This window comes from Lycorma delicatula, chromosome 4, assembly GCF_047948215.1.
Source record: "Lycorma delicatula isolate Av1 chromosome 4, ASM4794821v1, whole genome shotgun sequence".
NCBI classification, from domain to species: domain Eukaryota; kingdom Metazoa; phylum Arthropoda; class Insecta; order Hemiptera; family Fulgoridae; genus Lycorma; species Lycorma delicatula.
Window position 1 is genome coordinate 60,770,017 of NC_134458.1, and position 23,140 is coordinate 60,793,156.

A 23,140-nucleotide genomic window follows, 5' to 3' on the forward strand; every position below is an offset into this window, starting at 1 on the left:
ATGAAACAATCAATTAAAAATTTTAGACATTTTTTGCAGTTTTTTAAAAAATGATTAGATCCTTAGAAATTATCATGGAGCCTTCATTACTTTGGACGAGTTGCTGATCACTCTATACTAAAGGAAATTAAAGCTCTCTACTTTAAATATAATCACTATAATCAGAATATAAACAATGTTTAGAAACCAAAATTACAAAATGAAATTATTAATGAAAACCTTTTTTCAAACAATGAAAAAAACAATGTATTTAAACATCATACATACCTCCTACCTTTGGTAAAAATTCATAAAAAGTATTAATTAAAGCTGATGTACCGCTATTTTAAAGTTTGTTGTTTGCTATTTACTAAAGTTAAGAATCTTTGTATAAACAGTTGTGTAAAATTATTTTGCAACCGTTAACAGAAAAAAAAGAATTCAACTGTAAGTCAATTTTTTACTTCTGAAGTCTTTAGAATCATACATAGCACCACAATTTCCAAATAAAAATTTCCCCTTTACAGGACATATTCTCAAATTTTGTTTATTTAATAAATAAGTAAAATTATGACTAATAGTGCAAGGAGTCCATTCATTAGAACAGTTTCCATTTCTGACACCAACACAATCAATCAAAACTGTCATAATTATACTAATAAGGGCGTAAAGAAAATCAAATATAATTTCTATTACATGTATTTGTATATAAATAATAATAAGAAAACTATTGAAAAAAAGTTCAGCCTGCAATAATTTTTAAAAGAGTGTGGCATAAAGTCTATCTGTAGTAATGTATTTCACTACTACTTATGCAAACAGCAAATATCTTAATAATTAATTTCCTTTAATATTTTATAATGCTGAAAAAGTTAATACTTAGGTTATGGTATAATTCTAGCATAGCCTTTTTATGCAGCTTGGGATACTAAAATATTTCCTAGAGCTACGTAAATTCATAAATACACATGTTTATATATTATTAACAGAGTTATAATTACAAATGATTATAAACTACATCATAGCAGCAAAATATAATATTTGTAAAAATTAGCTTTTCCTCTTACTTATTGCTTTGAATTTTTTTCCTTTACACTTACTTTATAAAAATAATATTTTTATGATATAAAAGAAAAAACAGGTAATTCAAAAAGAAAGAGCATATTAAATTTTTATTTCTAACCATAAAAGACAGAAACGCATACTAGATATTACCGAATAGAAAAGGGTTCTAAGTTATGATCCTTGATTTAGTATGCATTCAACAGAAGCACCTTCTGTTGAGAAATGAATGTGTTAAATGAAAAATAAAATTGGTAGTCCATTTCTTGTCACAAACGAATTAATTTGTCCCCAGTTATTGAATTTATAACAATTGATATCTCAGATCTTGAAGAGCATCAGGTATAAATGATAAAAACAGCTCTTCTTTTATGTAGCTCCACAGATAAAAATCACATGCCACCCAGGTCTATCGAAGTGGGAAGCCACAGATGATGAATAAAATCTTCTGGTCCATCTCATCTGATCCATCATCCTGAGAATAGTATTATTGAGATAATGCCAGACCTACAAATATTAATAAGGTGGGACGCATTCTTGATTGAAAATGAAATCATCTGAATCTTCGTCAGGGAAACAACCGATTTGTAGCACATCCATACAAAATTCAAGTCATATTTTGCTAAAAAAAAGAAAAAGGACCATAAATTTTGCTTATAGAAATGGTGCATAATACATTCAGTTTCACTGAATTTCTTTCATAAAAGAATTTTCAAATCCCCAAAATATAAATATGTTTAGATTTTAGGAATAGGAGGCCCAGTTTTATGCAACTGAAACCTTAGCTACTAGTTTAGCTTTTCGTATGACGTTTAAATAGGAAATAAATTTCTGGACAGTACCACAGGCTATGTTCTAAACCCCAATAAAGAAGCAACTAACTTGCAGGTTACTAGAAAATACCAGTAAAAGACTACAGAGGAGCCAGAACAGTGATTTAACAATTCCTACACATTAACCCATCCCAGGAAGAAGGGACAGAGGATAAGAAAATGAGGAGTTGAGAAAAAGGATAAAATGAACTAGAGGGGGCATGGGCCCAATTAGGGTAAATTTCTGTTCTGCTTGGAACCAAATATTGAGGTTGGCTGGCATATATATATCCTTAAAATCCAATCCACTATGGACTTCTCTTATGGGTTAACATAAATTCTGGAACATCATTACCAATGTTTTTACTTAACTGGTATCATAGCTTTAGAGGATTGATTCTCAAACGTTTTAACTTACTGCCTGCCCACATTGAGAATCAAACGTTTTCTAGCATCCCCAACATTTTTAAACTTACCATGTTTTAAAAATAATTGTAATTGCTGTTTTTAAGATGCACTCTTAAAAACTGCAATTGCAATTGTTTTTAAACATGGCATATCTTATTTCTGAGTTGAAACTTACAGTTTACTTTTACATTACTTTTACTTTTATGTTGGTGTGTTTGAAGCCTTTTGACTGGATAAACAGATTTTGATAAAATTTTGTATAGACACTTGTGTATATGGGGCAATTTGTTGATAAATTCTGGGGTCAATATCTCCAGGGGGTGGCATACATAGTTTTCCGAGTCAATTTTCTCAAAATTTTACAAACATAACCCAACTTTACATTAAGCTCAGTACATGTGTGCAAGCTTATTTTAACATTTAAAAAAAAATATTGCCCCAAAATTTCCCCTTTCCCAAAAATTGAAAAATACTTATGTTTTTATTTATTATATATTTTTTAAATAATTTTTTTTTATCTTCCTAGGCCTAGCAGTACAGCTAGTAACCCAATGTAAAAAAATTCTTTGGGGGCAATATTGTGGGTGGGGAATTGATCAAAGTTTAAAAATGTTGATTTTTTGAATTTTTAGGTTCATCTAAATCATTATTTTTCCTCTATATAAGAATAAATAATCAATGCCAGCAAAGTATTACAACTTTCTTGTCAGCTTCTTTAGATTAAAAAAATAATTATATATTTATTGACAATAGTTTCACAAATTATACTCTCCATTTTCACTCATTAATATAACAAAACATAAACTCTAAGGTGACAACATACTTAGACTACTTTCAGAATCATAAAGTTAATAAATATGCTAGAAAATATCAGTAATCAAAACTAAAACTAATTGAGAATATAAGCAGACTTACGTTAATTCATTTTTTTCATTGCAAATATAATTAAGATGAGAGTAGAATGGAAAAAGAGTTGTGCTAAATGTGCATCAAATAAGTCTTTGATGTAAGAGCCTAACTTTTAACAAGTGTCTGCACAACTAAGGTATTACTTTGTCAGTTGCAATTCAGGTTTGAATGACAGCTTTCAAATACCCGATATGACTACAATGAGGCAAAAACATGCAACCTAACAGTGTTTTTTTACCATATTCCATGAGTAGAAAGTTTTATTTTAAATTGACAGATTCAATTTTTTTGGTGAATTTTGAATTTTTATTCCATAAATATCTGTTATTCAAAGATTTACCTAACTTTGATAAGTTGATATCAAAGTGCAAGATGCCACTTAATTATGGAAAACCTAGATGATTGTTAACATGAAGTGATTAATGTAAAATCTTTTTCATAAAACCATGTAGAGATCTGAAGAAAACAATCATCTATTTATCATCTACATATGAGATCTGTCTGGAAAGTATTAATCTTCTAATTTTGAATGTGGAAATCCATAAGTGCGCTAGTATTCACAATGTGGGCTGGACAGACGTGAACACCAAATGACAAATTGATCGAACTATTCAGTTAGCAACAATAGGCTGTAATGTAACAGTTGGTATTTGTGTTGTTGAATTTCATAATGTTAGAACACATGGAGCAAAGAGTCTATTAAATTTTGTCAACAACTTGAACATTCTAGTTCAGAAACCATCGAACTGATATGCTGATTTGTAAAGTAAACACCAATGAATCTATAACTGATACACAAATTAAAGAATGGTTTGGGATATTACATTATATTATTACATTACATCATTATATATGTTCCAAAAGGTCAGAAGTGACTAAAGAGTATTACTCAGAAGTTTTAATGTGATTACATGATGCAATGAGAAAGAAATGGCCTACTTTATAGACAAAAGGTGACTAGGTGCTTCATTATGATCATGTACTTGCCCATTCATTAAAATTATCCAGCTATTTCTAATGAAACACAGAATTATGGCGACTCTTGTCAGCCCTTGCATAATCCTGACTTGGCTCCCTGTGACTTTTGGCTCTTTCATAAATTGAAAAATTCTTCTGAAGATTTATGACATAGGAGGAGATTAAAAACAATGCAATGAAACAGCTGTTAGCTACTAAGAAAGAAGAATTCAAGGAGTGCTTTTGAAAGTAAAAGCAACAGTGGAAAAAGATTATGCTTCCAAAGTAGAGTACTTAAAAATGGACATTACCACCATTGACCCTAACTAACTCTTTTGCTAACTGTAGCACAAAGTCAGATACTTTCCACATAGACCTCATACATTTTCACTATACATTTAACAAACTGAATGATCTAAATGTAAGTGACACAATTATTTCTTTCTTCAGATTACTAAGAATAGTTACCTTTATACTTTATGATTAGCATGTTAATGTTGACTTATAACAGCACAAACTTAAAAATAAAACATTAATTTCATTATATATTAAAATGTACAATAATTATTTAACATTATATACTCTACATATCTGTACTTGAACACACAAGATTATCTTAAAACAAAATTAAATTATAAATTGAACACCATTAAAAAGTTTTCATAAAATTTAATATAATATACAAGTACCTTAAGTATCAGAAACATTTTTTAGGCCTAATTGTAAAAATCACCATGAAACACTAACAAAGCCACAACATATAAAATATATATAAAAACAAATTAAAGTGTACATTTATTAACATGAAAAAAATAAAAATATTAAGATACAGTGTAGAGTAAGGTGTCATAAAGAAGTGCACAAAAACATTTCATTTACACCATTTGGAAAGCTCAGAGTATGAAAAATAGGAGTTTGCTTCTATATACCATTTCAATACTCTTCTATTTTTTATTAACTATGTCAGGCAATATGTTTCTCTAATATTATTAAAGGATCTAAAAATGTTTAATTCAACCATATATGATGAAGATATGTACGTTTTATTCATTTATGTCAGAACAGATTTTTTTTTGTAAAATCATTTACAATACGTAGCAACTCAATCTTATTATTGAGCTGTTTACTTTGATGTTGTGTAGTCATTTGAGTCAATTTAGTAAAGAGAATAAATTATTACCATTATTTCAGTAATGGCTGAGAGAGGGAAGAGGCTGCATGTTGTTAATGTATTTATATGGAATGCAATTATCTACTTTATCTGAGAAAACAAAGAGGTACAAGATTTGCATTATTTATAGATTTTACAGATGTTTACATCAATTAATTGGTCTTCATTGTGGATAAAATTACATGAGCTGAGGGCAAATTAAAATTTTACAAAAATAATTGGGGATTAAAATTCTAAAGCAAAAGTTGCTATTAAGTTACAAAACAGTCACAAATTTATAGATATAACAGAAAGTTTATTACAGTGTGAAACCTGTTTATTACAGTCTTATTTTTGGAGGATATGAGAAATTAATAATTATGTGAAGAATAAGAGGTATTATAAAATGGATTAATATTTGAAATTGCAGTTATATAAACCAGTTAAAAAGAAAGTAAAATGCTTTTACGTTAATCTTATTCTTATTCAATCTTCTAATTTCTAATCAATTTTCCTAAAATGTTTAGATAAGGTTTTTTGGACTTTTTTATACCTTTTTTGTGTATTCTTCTTAAAGAAATTTACAGCCATATGCACTTCCTTAAACTCCGGTAAAATAAACATGATGAATGAATTGGGAAGAAAACTGCTGATAACATCTTCAGAATAAATATTTAATAACAGGAACACCCAGACATATATGCACATAGTAAATAAAGCTAACAGAATACAATCACTTTATTTTGTCAAACATAATAGTAATTCTTTTTCTGAGGGAAGTTCTGTTAACAAATGTTGGCAAAATTAATACAGTATTAAAAATGAATGACTCACTAATTAAATTTTTATTACGGAAAACTTCATAAACTACTAAAATAGTAGAGTTTTAATTTCAGCAGTGCATATCTTTAAATTATTTAAATTAACTGATATCAAATCCCAATATCACATGACTTAGTTGGTTCAGATCAAAAAAACAATCTATCTTATCAACTCCCAAGCTACATACTTTTGGAATAAATTCAGTTTACATATATATATATATATATATGTAAACTTATATACTTATATGTATACTTATATACACATATATATATATATATATATATATATATATATATATATATATATATATATATATATATATATATATATATATGTAAACTTAGGAAAAAAAAAAAAATATATATATATATATATATATACATATTTTTTTCCTTTCACTTGTTTATTATAACAGGCTAGGGTCAAATATAGTGAGTTTTATAACTATAGCAGTCTATTTTGCTTGTTTTCCCAATAAATAAGAAAAACTGCTAGGCTATCAAAGAAAATGTTAAAATGATTTAACAAAAAAAAAAAAAAAAAAAAATACAGCATAAGCAGGTGTAATAATGATTCATGTATAAATTAACTCATCTGATATGTAATAAAAAAAGGGTATGAAATAAACAGAAATATAAAATATTTTATGGATCATCCTACAAAATATATTCTTTAAAACTAATACTAAGGATTTTGGTTCTCACCGATACATATGACAGGATCTCTCATCAGCTGGTGTGTAATAGGACATGTGAATTCTTCTGGTATATCTTCATTTGTCTCCCATAATTCACAATCTTTTCAAAAATAAATATCAAGAATTAATACTAATTTTACGCTATACAGGATCATCATAAAAGAATGATAGTCTTTCAGTAGCTCAGATCAAGCATTAGGGACAGTTTGAGAAATTATGTTTGCAGCACTGAAAGCCTCTGCCTGAGAAGTATGTGTAACAACCATTTAACCATTGCATCAGTCTCTGGTATTGTTGCCAAGGTGTTTTTCTTTGTTTTCTGTTCAAGAAAAGAGCAGGGTGTTTTGGGGGATCCCACATTAGGGTCAGTAATTTTAGTTTAACGTACAATGAAAAGCATAGACACAACAATGAAAAGTAGCCAGCACATGAAAAAAATATATGACCTGGTTCAATCAATTCAAAGAAACATGATCTATTCTCAAACAGAAATCACTTGAAAGGTATTAGTATCAGAAGAAAGTGTTGAACAAATTTGACAATTTATAATTAGAAGTCCTAACAAATCAATAGCTTGTCAAAGCCTAGTTGAAAAGTTCAAAAAACAACCGTTAATACAGTACTACATAACCGTTAATAAGTACTAGTATGCATAAAAAATTCAGCTACAGCAAGAAATAAAACAATCTTATACAGAAAAATGTTTCCAGTTTACTACTGAAATTTTAAACATAATTAGTGAAAATGAATCACTTTTAAGGATGAAGCTGCTTTTCACCTTAATAAATGAATTAAAGAATACAAAACATAAAATACAGGATCTGAAAACCATAAACCACATGTAATTTTTGAGAAAACATGAGACACCTCATAAAACGTTAATGTTTGGTGTTGTTTAACAATGATTTTTTTTTTTGCTGAAAAGACTATTAATGGAAATGTTTATTTTGATGTGTTAAATGGCTATTGTTTTCCTCAACTGGATGAAATTAAAAATGTACATTGAATTATTTCCAACAAGATGGTCGACCCTACACTTTATTGGATTCATCAGCCAGGCTTTGAATAAAAATTTGCAGATAGATGGATAGGCCGAGAAAGCTGTATACTCCGGCCTCCAAGAAGTTCAGATCTAACTCCATGTAGGGATGTATAAAAACATAGTTTATTTGCAAAGATTATGTGACCAGAGTCGCTTAAAGGAAAGAAAAATATTACTACCAAAATAGAAAATATGTTACATCACAACAAAGGGTATGCATATTAAAATTGATTGATCATACAACAAAATTGGTTGAGATAAAGAATTTGACAAATAAAACAATATAACTTTAAGTGTTTTGTTTGTATTTAATTCATGCATTAAATCCCACCATTCTTTTACCTTCTGGCTCATACCAAATAACTTCCGCAAATATGTTTTACCTTCACCATGTGAATTATTGAACAAGTAGATTTTCTACTATTAACAGAAAGAAAACTTTTTAAATTAATCAATTATAATGGCTTGATAAATCTTCAGTTCTAGAATTTAATTTATTTGTTTTATCATAAGTGAATTCAAAATATAAAAATACTTCCATTAAATAAGAACTCAGGCACTTAATATAGTGAAATAACTCTTCAAATTTCAATTCAAAAAACAATTAACTAGTCAACAATGATTTTGTTACATGGTCAATATTTGCTGAATCTTATGTTTTTTGGGGTGCTGATTCCAAATTTAAAGTCAGAGTTTTCCTATTCACCTCAGATTTTTTTGCAATTCCCCTTCCTATTTTCCAGCAATTATATGTGCACGAACAAAAAAAGTATGATATGTTATTTATTTAGTTAATTTAGTTGATAAATAGCCATGAAAAATTAAGTATTATTATTCTTTACAGTAATTAAAATGATTAAAAATGATAAACATATGAACTGTGTCATATGTTTTCTAAATATAATTATGTCACGCACTAGTCACATATGCACAGTGTATGTATATATATATATATATATATATATATATATACTGTTTTGGTAACTAACAGCTGGCTGTAATACTATAAACAATGTATCATGCTGGCTAAGAAAAATCTCAGCTACATCAGTCAAGCATGAGCTCTCGTGTGAGTGACATTTAGTGATGCAGCTCCTTTCCAGTACCACCAAAAATATGGGAATAAGGTGAAGATGAAACTTCATCTTGAAGGTTGTGGAGCGTTATCAGATAATGAACTAAGAGGGACCCAGACTTTTTAAAAAATACAAATAATCAGTCTTATTCAATCAGTCAGAATTAAATGATCTCATTCATGACCTAACTTTATTCAAGAATCAAGCAAAAATTCTCGCATCACGACTGAAAGGATGGAATCTTTTACAACACATTATTAAAATAGTGCTTTCTGTGACAGGCAGTGTGAATTTGAACATTTCTTCTTCCAATATGAGGACTTAGTTTACTGTAATGATGTGGAACCTTTACTAGAAGCTTTTGGACATATGCACCATCCATATGAACGGTGTCTTTTTATAGACTCCTCAAAGCGTAATTTGAAAGCAGTCCTTCTTCGTGTTGGAAATAACATCGCATCAATCCTTTTAGCTCATGCAATTCACATGAAGGAGTCATATGAAAATATAAAACTTGTTTGGGTATGATTTAGTATGAGAAACATTTGTGGCATATTTTTAGAGACCTGTTAGTGATAGCACTGGTTCTCAGTTTACAGCTTGGGTATTCTAAATTTTGTTGCTTCTTGTGTGAGTGGGACAGCAGAAATGGGAAGAAATTGCATGTTAAAATAAAGGGTGCCAATAAGAGAAACATTGCCTGTAGGACAAAAGAACGTTGTGAGTCCAGCACTAGTAAAACGTGAAAAAATTTACCTTCCACCACTACAGATTAAGCTAGTTTTAATGAAAACTTTTTTAAAACCAATGGATTATTGATTTTAACAAAAATGTCACTTTCTAAAAAAACAAGTTCTCTAAAATATGTGATGCTAAGATATAAAAGGTATATTTGTCAGACTGCAAATAAGAAAACTAATGAATGACATCGAATTTGAAGACAGTTTGAATGATTGTGCAGTCACTACATGGAAATCTTTTAGAAAGGTTGTAAACAACTTCTGTGAAAATCATAAGGCAGATAACTACAAAGAACTTATAACTGAGCTTCGTAAAAACTGTAAAGCACCTGGATGTAATATGTCACTAAATATTCACTTCTTGGATTCTCTGAAATTTTTTTCTCTACCAATCTTGGAACTTTGAGTGACAAACATGGAGAATGCTTTACCAGGAAATATCCACCATGGAAAATGAAACCCAAGAATGCTGGCTGACTACTGCTGGAATCGCAAGACTGATGTACCTATAGCAAACTACACCAGAAAATCCAAAAGAAGCAGATTTTAGGCATGTAGAATTTGTATGTTTAATACTATCTTACAACCGTCACAAAGCTTTTACTTTCCCATCTAGATAGCGCTATAGCAGAGCTACAGCTCTAGAAGAGAAAGTATTTTAATCGGTCCAATTTTGGCATATGTGGTTTTCGCTGGATCTTGATATTTTGACACCTAAGGAACCCAAAAACCAGATGGAAATTTTCCAGATATTAATGTTTATATGTACGTGTGTTCGTGTTGGCCTCTAAATCACCTTATATCTCCAAAACTACTGGACCAATTTTGATCAAACTTGGTCAGATTACTTCTATATATGGGGCATTGATGGCTATATATTTTTAAATTTTCAACTTAGAAGGTCAAGGGGGTGAGGCTGTAGAGCAACGTCACCCTCAGTATCTTGAGATTTTGCCTAATTAAGGTTATATTTTCTTAGGCACATTTGTTAACAATTAAAAATAAAAATAATTGCAAAATTGCACCCCCACCCCAAAAAATACTCTAAACTACTGCTAAGTTGTGACGTCACAGGTGAGCGGTAGAATTAAATAAATGAATAATATTTAAAATGTAAAAAAGTAACTAGGTCTGGCTGGGTATTGAACTCGATCGCATGGTTGACTTAGTACCTACTGTGTTAAGCCTTGTGGCTATATCAGTCTGCCAACTGTGCAAGCAAAATTTGTTCTATGTATGTTGTGAAATTGCGTTAGTTTAGTTAGTGCTGACCGTTGCCGCTAGTACCGCCACACCAACGTGAATTAAATACAATACGTGGATGGGCTTTAGTTAGAATCACTGAATTAAATAAACAAACAAAAATATTATATTTAAAATGACAAATATTTTAAATTTAAGTTGTGTGTGTAAACTGTGTATCAGAAACAACTATGTTGTCAGCTTTTTTTTTTTCTTATAACAAAAAATGGTAATTACAAAAAAAAACTACGCCTGATAGAAACAAGCCACTTACATATTTGAAATCAGCGTCAAAAATACTACAAGATTCATTTATTAACATTCTTGTGACAAAGAAAAAACCTCATTTTGGTATCCAGTGTAATCTAAAATATTTAAAAAAAGGCTTATGCATAGTAAAGTTGGAAAATTATAAAAATATAGTATAAATATTAACTGGCATCAATTGATAAGATTGCAATAGTATATGCCATGAATGAAAATGCTTTTCTCTGAAGAGTAACAACTTATGAATCATTAGATGGGAAATATTTAGTTTTAATTAATCACTTTAAAACTGTCCTTTTCCAAGTTGTTATGTGTTGCAATTTGTTTGAATAACTTTATAGTTATTCAAACTATGAATTGCTATCCTAGCAATTATTTAATATTGGGTAACATAATGATAGTAAAGTTTTACATATACGTGCAAATAATTACAAACTATAAACAGAAATCCATCTAATTTACATTCACATGCAACATAAATTGACAATAAATGTAGAAGTGATGTGAAACGCACAAAAAAATACAATACATACATACAGAAAAAACTATTACTAAGCAACTTTTATCTCATTAGATTTTTGTTTATAACAATTGAAAAATTATATAATGTACTTAATATAATTTAACCAACTGTAACCTAACAGCAAAACATAATTGTTTATAAAATAAAATTAATTTTTTCACTAACTACTTCATTTTTCCTTGCATGTTTAGTACTTTCACAGATGTCTCTACCGCATAAGAATGTTTTATTTGGAAATAAATTAAAAAACATGATTTAAATATTAAAATTATGAAGTGTTAAGTGTATATCTTTGTACGTCTTTGCAGAGAACTCTGCAAAAGTACTAAACATGGAATAAAAAATAAGCAGCAAGTGAAAAAATAATTTTATAAATAACATACGTTTTTATGGTAATATAACATTTCTAATATATAATTAAAATGCTAAACAAGAACATATTATAGAATCTTAAAAAATTACTACCACCCACATAATCCATGTTTTCCAGCAACTTAAACAGCTCTAAATAATAAAATTATGACTGTTTGACATATTCCCAGCATATATTTTATGACGGCAAATAATTAAATGATATTTAATAAATAAATAAAACTTTTATTTTTATTGGTATATAATAATATATTATACAAATTGCATCAGAAATGTGTGCATTTAGTTACAAGACAAAAAATAAATGTGATTAAAGTTCGCATTAATTACAAAAGGTTACCTCTAAAGTAAAGACAATTTCATTGTAAAAAAGTTTATTCTGAAAACTTTATAAATATTTTTTATTTCTCTTAAACTACATATCTTACACTACTTCTCTGTATAAGCCACCTGAATTATGACATTTATTGTAGCGATACACCAGCTTCAATATACCCTTGTCGTATTCTTCTGCCACCAGTCCATTTAGCCACTGATTAACAACATTTTTTTAAGCATTAGCATTTTTTTAATTACTTACTACTCAAAGATGCTTTCAGTTTCCCAAACAAATGGTAATCAGAAGGAGCGAAGTCTGTTAACAGCATTTTTAAGTTCATCGTCACCCGCAAATTGCTTACCTCTCAAAAATTCTTTAAATTTCTCAAACAAATGGTAATCAGAAGGGGTTATGTACGGACTATATGGTGGGTGATTGTAAATTTCCCATCCAAATGTTCTCAGTAAATCACATGTCGGACCAGCAACATGTAGGCATGGATGATCATGCAGCAGGATGATGCCATCGGTCAGCCGCCCACGTTGCTGATTTGAATGGCACACTGTGGTTACAGTAAGCTTCTGCATTTATAGTCGTTTCATGTGGCATGAAATCAATCAGCAGTATGCCAAACCGATCCCAAATGACCGTGGCCGTCAATTTGAGTCCAAATGGCTGTAGCTTGACCTTTGTTGGTCTGGTTGGTGATTGAGGATGACGCTATTCACTTGACTGTCATTTTCTCTCTGGCGTGTAATACGAAATCCATGTTTCATCGCTGTTAACAATTGAATTACAGAACTCATCACCTTTTTCTGAGTAGCACATAAAAAATTCCAAAGTAGATCACATTCGGATTTTTTTGTGACATTCTGTTAAGACGTGCAGCACCAAATGTGCACAAATCTTTCTGAAGCCTAAATGGTCATGAACAATGTGACCAATAACAGGTCTTGAAGCATCAGGAAAAAGAAGGGCCAGGTCGGAAATGATGATCTTTTCTAATTTCATCATCGACAAGAACGTCAACACGTTCTTGATAATATTGAGGGCCTCCCTGATGTTCTTCATCATGCACATTTAATTCTGTTATTTCTAAACCTTTTACACCATTACTGGATGTTTCTTTATTCATTACATTATCACCATACACAGCAACCAACTTCCTATGAATTTCAGTCGGCTTAATGTTTTGATGGTTTAAAAAACGTATGACTCGATGTATTTCACAGTCGGCAACAATATCAATTTTACTATTCATTTAGAGCGTAATAACTCACACGTAATCAAAGATACTACAATGTGACAACTTACAGACAATAATGCAGTGAGTACATTACTAATGTGGCCATGAACAACAGGTTCACCAACCTTAAGGAGAGAAATTTCCCAGCGGTCTTTACTTTAGAGATATCCCTCGTATTTGCAATATGAACGCAAAATAACAATAAGATAAATATGTTAAAAACAAGAAGATATTAAATATAAAAAATAACTTACAATTCAATAAGAATTAATGAAAATTATAATCATGTTGGATGGGATGCAGAAAATTCAGGATTTTTTTTACAAATTTCTGATTGGTATTAAAAAATTCATCAGAGTAACATTGTTTCTGTAAAAGAAAATCTTTTGACTGTATCTTAAATAGAATAGTGTATTGATATTTTGAATGTTTTGGAAATTTATTAAAAATTTGGCAACAAAAGCAAAAGGCCCATTCTCATAAGCCAAAAGTATTGTATTAAGTTACAAGAAAACAGTTCTGTTATTTGGTTTGGTACAGTCAAATATTGTTATTTTTTAAGAAAAAGTGACTATTCTTTTTAGTAAAGATAGCACGTTTATAAATATAAACACCAGGGATAAGATAACATTTAATTTTCTAAATATTTGTCTATGCCACAGTTCTCAAAATATGGAAAACATACCATTGGTGGTTTGCAGAGCTTCTCAAGGTGGTACAAAAATAGACACAAATTCCAATATTAAATTGAAAATATTAAAATTATTATAATACAAAAGTATTAGTACAACGGATATTTATTATTACTAGTATTTATTAAATTATTATTATTAATACAGTGGATCAGCAATTCTCAAACTTTTGTTATTAATAAAAAAGCATTTTATCACGCATTTCCTGTTCCCTTAATTTGAGGAAATTGTTTGTGTATAGCAACAATAAGAGTATTAGTTATTTGGCTAGCAAGAACAAACATGTAATGACTTGTCTGTCCCTGTGTCACATATGTATGAACAGGCTTCTTAATGCACATTATAAAAGGATTGCCGTACTTTTCTTCAGCAGTTAAGCAAATTAGTCATAGTTATCATACTCAACAGATGGATACAACTGCTTCCAGTATTTAATTTATTCTGTGTTAATCGGATCTTAAAATATTGTTGTGCTATTTTTTCATTTGATAAAACTGAAGCGCTAGTGTTGGCATACGTATCTTGAAAGAGTTTTTTTTTTTATTATATACAATCTTATTCATGTAATTTGCTTGAATTAATTTTGTTTAGTCGACATAAAATATAAATCAACATGGATAAGTGGCTTAATAGAGAAATTACAAACAGAATACTGTATTTTTGTAAAAAATCCCTGTACCATTGATCTCTACTTCAAAATCACAATTTGTGGTGAATCAAGATTTTTTTTCCAACTAAATTACAGAAGCTGTAAGAAAATACAATCCTGAGCACATTAATATTGGATTTACTGTCATGGATGTAAACAATACCACAACCTCGATGTGTAACCTGCTTTAAATTCTTTCAAACCAAAGCATGAAACCCTCATTATTGAAACAGCACCTTAGTTCTAAACATTCAACATTGGAGAACAAACCTAAAAATTACTTTTTTCAAAAATTGTCAGAGATAAGTGCATAAAGAAAATGATGTCATCTTTTACAGGCAGTACTCTAAAAGCAGTTGAGGTGTCTTTCTTAGCGAGCTTAAAAATAGCAAAGGTTGAAAAAGCTCATATAATTGCTGAAGAGCTGTTGTTATCTGCTGCAAAAGATATGGTGACTTGTATTTTGGGTGAATCATCAGCTAAACAGCTAGATATGTTACCACTGTCAAATGATTCCATACACTGCAGAATTGAAAGCACGGCATTAAATGTTAAAGAAAATATAATAGATCTAGTCAAAACTAGTGATTTTTTTTTGCCACACAATCAATGAGAGCACAAATGTAAGAAACTTTGTTCAACTTATGGTTTATCTGCAGTATGTACTTCAAAGTACAACTTAAGAGGATTATTTATTTTGTGATGAGCTATTGAACTATTGCTACTGAAATATTCAAAAAGCTGGATGACTTCTTTGAAGAAGATGGAATGGACTAGAAGCAGTGCATCGGCTTCTGTTCTGATGGTGCTCAAGCTATGACAGGAAAATATTGAGGTATTGCTACCAAAGTAAAATCAGTTACTGAAAATTGTACCCTCACTCATTGTAGCTTTACAGCTTTAGCAGCTTTACAGCTTTAGCAGTAAAGCAGATGCCTGAACAATTTAAACATGTTCTCCAGGAGGCCATAAAGGTGATCAATTTTATTAATGGGCTTTAAATTATCATTTATTTTCAAAACTATGTTCTGAAATAGGCAGTGACATTCAGTTACTGCTACACATAGAGGTGAGATGGCTTTCTAAAGGAAAAATGCTAAGAAGGTTATCTGAGTTACAATCACAGTTGCAGGTGTTCCTAATGGATACAGATTTTGAACTGCGTGATTGATTGACAGATGAGCTGTGGATCACAATACTAGCCTACTTATCAGATATTTTCAATCGTCTTGATAACTTAAATTTAAGTTTGAAAGATGAAAGAACAAATTAATTTTCAGTAGCCAACAAGATAAAGGCATTTATAAAAAAAATGTCAAATAATGAATAATAATGTTTCAAATGAAAACTTGCAGTCCTTTCCAAGTTTGGAAAATTTTGTGATAGTACACAAAAATCTAAAAAAAAGATAATATCAATAATATAAAACAACATCTAATGTTTGCTGAAGCTTTTGAAGAATATTTTAAAGAGAACTATTCTGAATTTCTAAGGATACAAAACCCTTTCATACTGGATATCTAACAACAAAACAGAAACTTTGATAGAATTATGTAGCGATGGAGGTTTGCAAATGAATTTACTAAATCACAGTTGTGTGAATTTTAGCTAAAGGTTAAAAATGGATATCCATCACTGTCCAGAAAAGAACTGTTATTTTTAATTCCAATTCTATCACTTATCTTTGTGAAACTGGATTTTCTGCTTTGTAATGCAGTTAAATGTATAATGTAACATTTCATTGTAAAATAAATAAATGTTTTTATAAAAAAGATTAAACAATTTATAGTAAATAAAAAATTTTAAATATATGATTTTTTAATAAAATAAATATACTTTTAAAAAAATTTGTAATGTTTTATTGCTTTATCATTCTGAGATATAACTCTATCATTATTCTAATGACGTATTATGTATTTAATAGTTCAGTGGTATGCTGATCTGTAATTACATGAGTGGTGCATAAAAAAAGTTTGAGAACTGCAGGTTAAAGGTGCCAAAGAATGGTCAACAGTCCTTTTTGAGGAAACCTCAAGAGATGACATTATACTTTAGACAGGAATATATGAAAGCATAATAAATATTTAATAATGATGACAAGAAGCCCAATGCAACGGTTTTATCCATATTTTAAGTTACGATGGTTGCAATCCATTCAGTGAATAATTTTTTTTAACAGCTATCATACTATTTTCAATCCCTTTTAAATAATTATCTTATAGACAAGGATTAATCAAATTTAAACAGTAATTTTGCTATTCTCCACAGCAAGCAGTTCTGAGCTGGATGGTGGAGTGGGGGGGGTTCATGTACGATGTGTTAGAGAGGGGGAACCAGCTTGGTTACTACTCCACTCTGTTCTGTTGTCCGTTCAGCCATGGGTGAGCAAGAGGTCTGTTGCACAACGTATAATCATAAAGTTTTTAACTAATGAAGAAGTTAAACCCGCAGAAATTTTAACTCGTTTAAAGGTACAGTTTGGAAATGCTACACTGTTCCAGAACCGAGTGTATATGTGGGCCAGACAATTTAAGGGCGGGTGAGAGAGTGTAAAAAACGAAAGTCATGATCAAGTCTTGATCAATGACCTTGGGCATTGACAACAGTGAACCGGCGGTCACCTTCAAACAGCACGGATAAACATCCGTGCTGTTTGAAGGTGACCGCCAGTTCACTGTTGAAGAAATTGCGTCAGAAGTGGATATTAGCTATGGGAGTGCTCAATCCATTATCACTGATCATCTTGGCTTTGGAAAAATTAGTGCTTGATGGGTTCCAAGGTTGTTGACAAAAAATTAAAAACAGGTCAGGTTGGAGATTTGTGAGAGACTTCTGAATCGATTTTGGCAAGAAGGGGATGATTTTTTGAGGTGCATTGTCACATGTGATGAGACATGGGTCCATCATTACATTCCAAAGTCAAAACTGGTGAGTAAGGAGCGGCAAAGGAAGGATGAGGGCTGCCCAGTCAAGGCCAAAACCCGTCTGTCAGGTGGAAAAGTTCTTGCAATGATTTTTCTTGACTCAAGGGGAGTTTTACTCATTGATCTTCTCCACAATCGACCAACACTGAATGCGGCTTACTATTGCCAGCTGCTACAAAAGCCGCCTACCAAAACAAAAGACAATCAGAGATGTCATCCTTCTCCATGACAATGCCAGGCTGCACACCACAGTTTTGACAAGGGATATTGGAAAAAAATGCACTGAGAAACCTCGACCACCCTCCCTATAGTCCAGTTTTGTCCTACTGTGACTATTTTTTATTTGCGCCTTTGAAAGGATCGCTTGGAGAGGAAAAATTCGAAAACAATGAAGACATTGAGGAGCGCATGCGCAATTGGTTGATGACTTGTCCTCAAACCTTTTATGAACAAGGAATATTCAAGCTTCCAAATCATTGGCAAAAAGGTGTAGATTGTGCAGGAGATTATATGGAGAAATGATTAAGGTATGAATTGTGTATATTACTAATCAATAAATTTATTAAAAAAAAATTACCATTTATATTTGATTCACCCTCGTACACAGTTGTGTCATACACAAAGAGTAACAATGAGTGGTTCAAGATTTTGACACAGGTCAGTAATAAATAATAAGAAAAAAAATGGGCCAACAAGGATACTTACCTCTGTACTTCATGTACTACATCATGAAGTGAGGATCTAAATTTTACATGGGTATTCTTATCAAAAGATGAAATTTTAACTACCTATTTATGGTCAGAATGGTATGACCTCAACTGATGGTAAACAATTCCTCTGATACCATATGTTTTTCATTAGAAAAAATGTGTAACTAAATTTAATGCTTCACTGATACAGCAAAAAATTGTAAATGGAGTGTGTTTATTAGTTACACAATTTAAAATATTTTCAAAAACTGTAAACAATAAATACACTCAACAGGTTCAAATTTTACTGCAGAAACAACAGAATGAATAAAATATTTTCAAAAATTTTAAGGTGACAAATTTTCTGTCTAGTTTAGAAAACTTTTCCAAAACTATTTAACTCGCATAATATTCCAAGTATTTAAGTAGTCAAAATCACTAGTACTGCACTTTATATGCAAACATTGATCCCATGGGCTAAAAACCAGAATCATATTTGCTATGAAGGATGAACAGGATGATCAGAGTTTTCCAAATTTTAACTTACGATCACTAGACTTAAACTAAAAACTATTTTAAAAAACCATTTCAAATACAGAATAATAAAAGATATATTAAATCTTAATGAACAATGGATAATCACCATCAAGATAAAAATACTAAATTCACAGAAACAGTAGTACTTAAAAGAAACACTATTTCATTCTATTTACTCACCGATATGGGACTGATCCAGAATGTCCAGTGGACCAGATGCTTGGATACTACTTACACCAGGCATTTTTAAACTCTAAAACAACATAACATAAAGTAAAATCAACTGTATCTTTTATATATTGAGAATATAAAATAGAAAAATGGATTCAAATACCCACAGTAAGTTCTAATATATGACATGACTAACAATCATTATCACCATTGTTATATTTATTTAGTGATCTGAGTACAGGTCCCTTGCATCACCACTGTTTCCAACTGTTCCTATATCATGCCTGCTCTTTGGTCTTTTTGTAACCTTCATGTTTGACTTTTAACAATCATCTTCCTTCCTTTCCTCTTCTCACCTTTAATTGTTCCCTCAAGAGCAATAAACAATTTTTTCCTCTCAGAATATATCCCCAATGGGAAAATCAGTAATAATTTCCCTCCCTTTGTCTTTTTAAATACACATAAGTAGGAGGGCTCTATCCTCAAAAATCCTGTTAAGAACATTCTCATTTCTCACTCAGAACACTAATTTTATTCTCTCTATTTTTCTCCATATCCACATCTCAAATTTCATTCAGTCCTACTCTCGTAATTCCTAAAAATCCATATTTCAGACCCGTACAATAAATATTTCACTAGTAGGATTTGATCTTTCTTATCCTTGATTTTAAATTCACACTATCAATTACAAACATTTTGTTCTTGTTTGATGAGCAATGGCTTCCTTTGCTACAGATTATTCAGACAAGAAGCCTTCTTTTGCACCTTTTTTTTAACCCAGTTGCCTTTGTTAACATTTTGCCTCCAATCTCTATTTTCAAATTATTTATTTAAGTTCTCTGTTTCCCATTTCTTCACTTACTTTGCCCACTTAATTTTTTTTTAATTTTACACTTATCTCAATCATCGGCGATAAATGGTCATTATGAACATCCGCTAAAGAAAATAGCATTACAGTACCTTATGACAATTTCTAAAATCTTTAATACAGCAGGTTGTCATTCCTTATATATTCTAATACCATTTGCTTGTTTAAAGGTTTTTCCATGTTTAGGGGAAGTTCCCAACATCTGGTACAACAGTGCCACCAACCACTTGTTCACCCTAACGTGAAGCACTGGCATTCAGTAGTAGTAGGAATCCATATACTAGGAGTCATTTGGTCACTATAGTGTCACTGATGATAACAGGTTACACTGCAAGAATGTGAGATTGATATTTGAAAGGGAGAGGTTCTTTACAATCTATCATATAATTCTAAATCAATCCCACGATTAGCCAGTATTAAAATCTTCGACTTTGATACTAAAATTTTCCTAGACACTATCTTATGTTACAAAATATTTCAATTAATAGTAATAATAATGCTTAATATGAAAAATATTGAAAAGACCTTATGAGAATTATGTGGCGATTAATAAAAAATGGATTAAGTTTAAATGTAATGAAGACAAATTAAACAATTCTTCAATTAAAATGTCTGCCACATTAATAACATAACATATAACAAACACATAATATGTCTGCCACATAATAACATAAAACATCACAATTTAAACTATATACAAACATAAACTGTACAATTTAAACTATATACAAACATAAACTGTACATTTTGAACTATACTGTAAATAAGTACGCTTAAGTATCTAAGAGAAATTTTAGATGTGAATCTGTCATGGAAGGAACATATAAATAAGATTAAAAAAAAAAGATTAAGTACACATAAATTTTATTTCTTAAAGAATTTTTGCACAACAAAGTCATTAAAGATATTGTATCACTCCTTGATAGAATCAATTTTAATATATGGTATAACTTGTTGGGGAGGTATGCATTATTGTTATATAAGGCAATTATTGGTAGTACAAAAGCACATAAGAAAGATTATCCTCTAAAAAATAGATTAAACAAATCTTTTCCATTTTTAAAAACTTAGCATCCTGCCCTTAAGATATCTGTATGTTTTTAGTCCTGAACATTTTTTATAAAAGGTGAAATATGTATATTTTAACGCACACATATGTCAAGAATAATTTAGGTAGAAATGGTAAATTTGTGTTACCTTTACCAAAACTGGAACTATATACACATTTTTATTCATTTGCGGTTCTGAAGTTATACAATTTGTTACCTAATAATATAAAGAAATCAAGAAACTTTAGAGAATACAATGCTCTGTTATTTGTATGGTTACTAGAAATAAATGAAATTGAAAAATTATTCTAATTTAATTACTGAAGAAGTTGTTAAAATAAATTATTATTCTAGTATCACAGTATTTATAAACTGTTATTATCGCAAGTTGCTAGTGGTATATTTAGAATTTCTGTTTCACTTTATAAAATGTAATTGTGATGGTAACCCTCAATAATCTACAGAGGGTACCGAAATTTTCATAAAAGTTAGTTACATATTTTATGTTGTATTGCAGAAATTGTTTTACTGAATTCTTATTTTATTATTATTAAAAATGAAATATGTAATCGTGTGTGAAAATAATAATAAATATAAAATATAAATATATTAACCACTCAGAGTTTTCTGCAAAACTTACTGAAAAAATAATGTTATACTTACACATAGCTTTCATTAAAATACGATTTGTAAGAAAGAAATTTAAAATTAAAATTTAGTAACTATTAAGCAAAACTCATTTTTATACAAGATAACTTTCTCTCTACTACCGAAGTATAACTATGTAGTAATTCAGAACTAATTAACAGCACCTAGTCTGGAGGTGTCCATATACTCAAATTGTGTTACCCCTCTAATTTCACTGACATTAAGCTTCAGAAGATTTAATGTGTGGTCTACAATGTTGAATGCCTCAGATAGGTCTGTAAACATTCCAACAACACATCTCTCTTACCTATTAAGTCGACAATATAATCCAAAGAGTAACTGTTGTGATTAAACTCCTATCAGAAAACATATCACCATAATAGAGTAATTTGTTTCTTTAAAACAATAATATAATCTGTTATTTTTTCAAAAAAATTTTCATACAGCAGGTAAAGAAGGGAATACTGGGAGACAGTAATCCCTTTAGTATTTCCTTTATGGTGAATAAAAATTATTTTAAATATTTTGAGTTAATATAGATAAATGCTAGATACACAAAAATTAGCTGAGAGAATAAATACTTTCTAAAATAACTAAATATTTTGAGCTTTTTGAGTGATGCAGGGATCTTATCAAATCTACCAGAAATTTATTTCCCAGAGAATCTATTATTTTTACCTGTTCATTTGAATCAGTAGGGACCAAATGAAAGATCAACTAAAAATGTATATATATTATCAAAAAAAATAAATATTTTTATTCAACAAATCCTAAAAAGAGCTCATCCCAATTCTCTGTTTTAAAAGTGATAAAAACATATTATATTTTCTGTATTAAAGTTTCTCAGAGTTCTCAAATATTCTTTAAAAAATTAATCATGTAAGTGAAATCAGGAGATATGGGAAGATATAGATATTATTAACATATTGGAAGGAACCAAAAAAGCTTTCCAAAGAAAAAGACAATTCTTTCTGGATCTAACATTAGTTAAATCATAAACCAATATTGGTTTAATCATTGAGAATATCTCCTTTGAGTATTTTAGTAGCAAATTGCCATCCTGAATCAACTGCTGATCACTCTGAGAACTAAGACCCCAGAAACCATACTGGACTTTATAATCAGAAGATGCTTCACCAAAACCTTTGTAAATAAAAAATGAAAAGACATCTGTGAACAGTTTCAATTAAATTAGAAGTGTAAATTCTATTGTAATTTCAAATTGGGGTGTAGTATTCAAGCACAGCCTAACCATTGTCTTATACAGATGATGATCAACTGAACATC

General features: G+C 30.0%; 1 protein-coding gene across 4 annotated transcripts in view; it reads right to left on the bottom strand.

Moving 5' to 3' along the window:
* The window catches only part of LOC142323448 (WD repeat, SAM and U-box domain-containing protein 1-like), a 95,057-nt gene that overhangs the window by 4,481 nt on the left and 67,436 nt on the right, over window positions 1-23,140 (bottom strand). For 3 of the 4 annotated variants that reach the window (XM_075363081.1, XM_075363080.1, XM_075363079.1), the window contains exons 15-16: window positions 19,298-19,370; window positions 6,807-6,899 (exon numbers count right to left, since the gene is read on the bottom strand). In XM_075363081.1, coding sequence (XP_075219196.1) covers window positions 6,807-6,899; window positions 19,298-19,370 — 166 coding nt within the window. The remainder of the gene's footprint in view (window positions 1-6,806; window positions 6,900-19,297; window positions 19,371-23,140) is intronic. The other variant, XM_075363082.1, reaches the window with a different exon arrangement.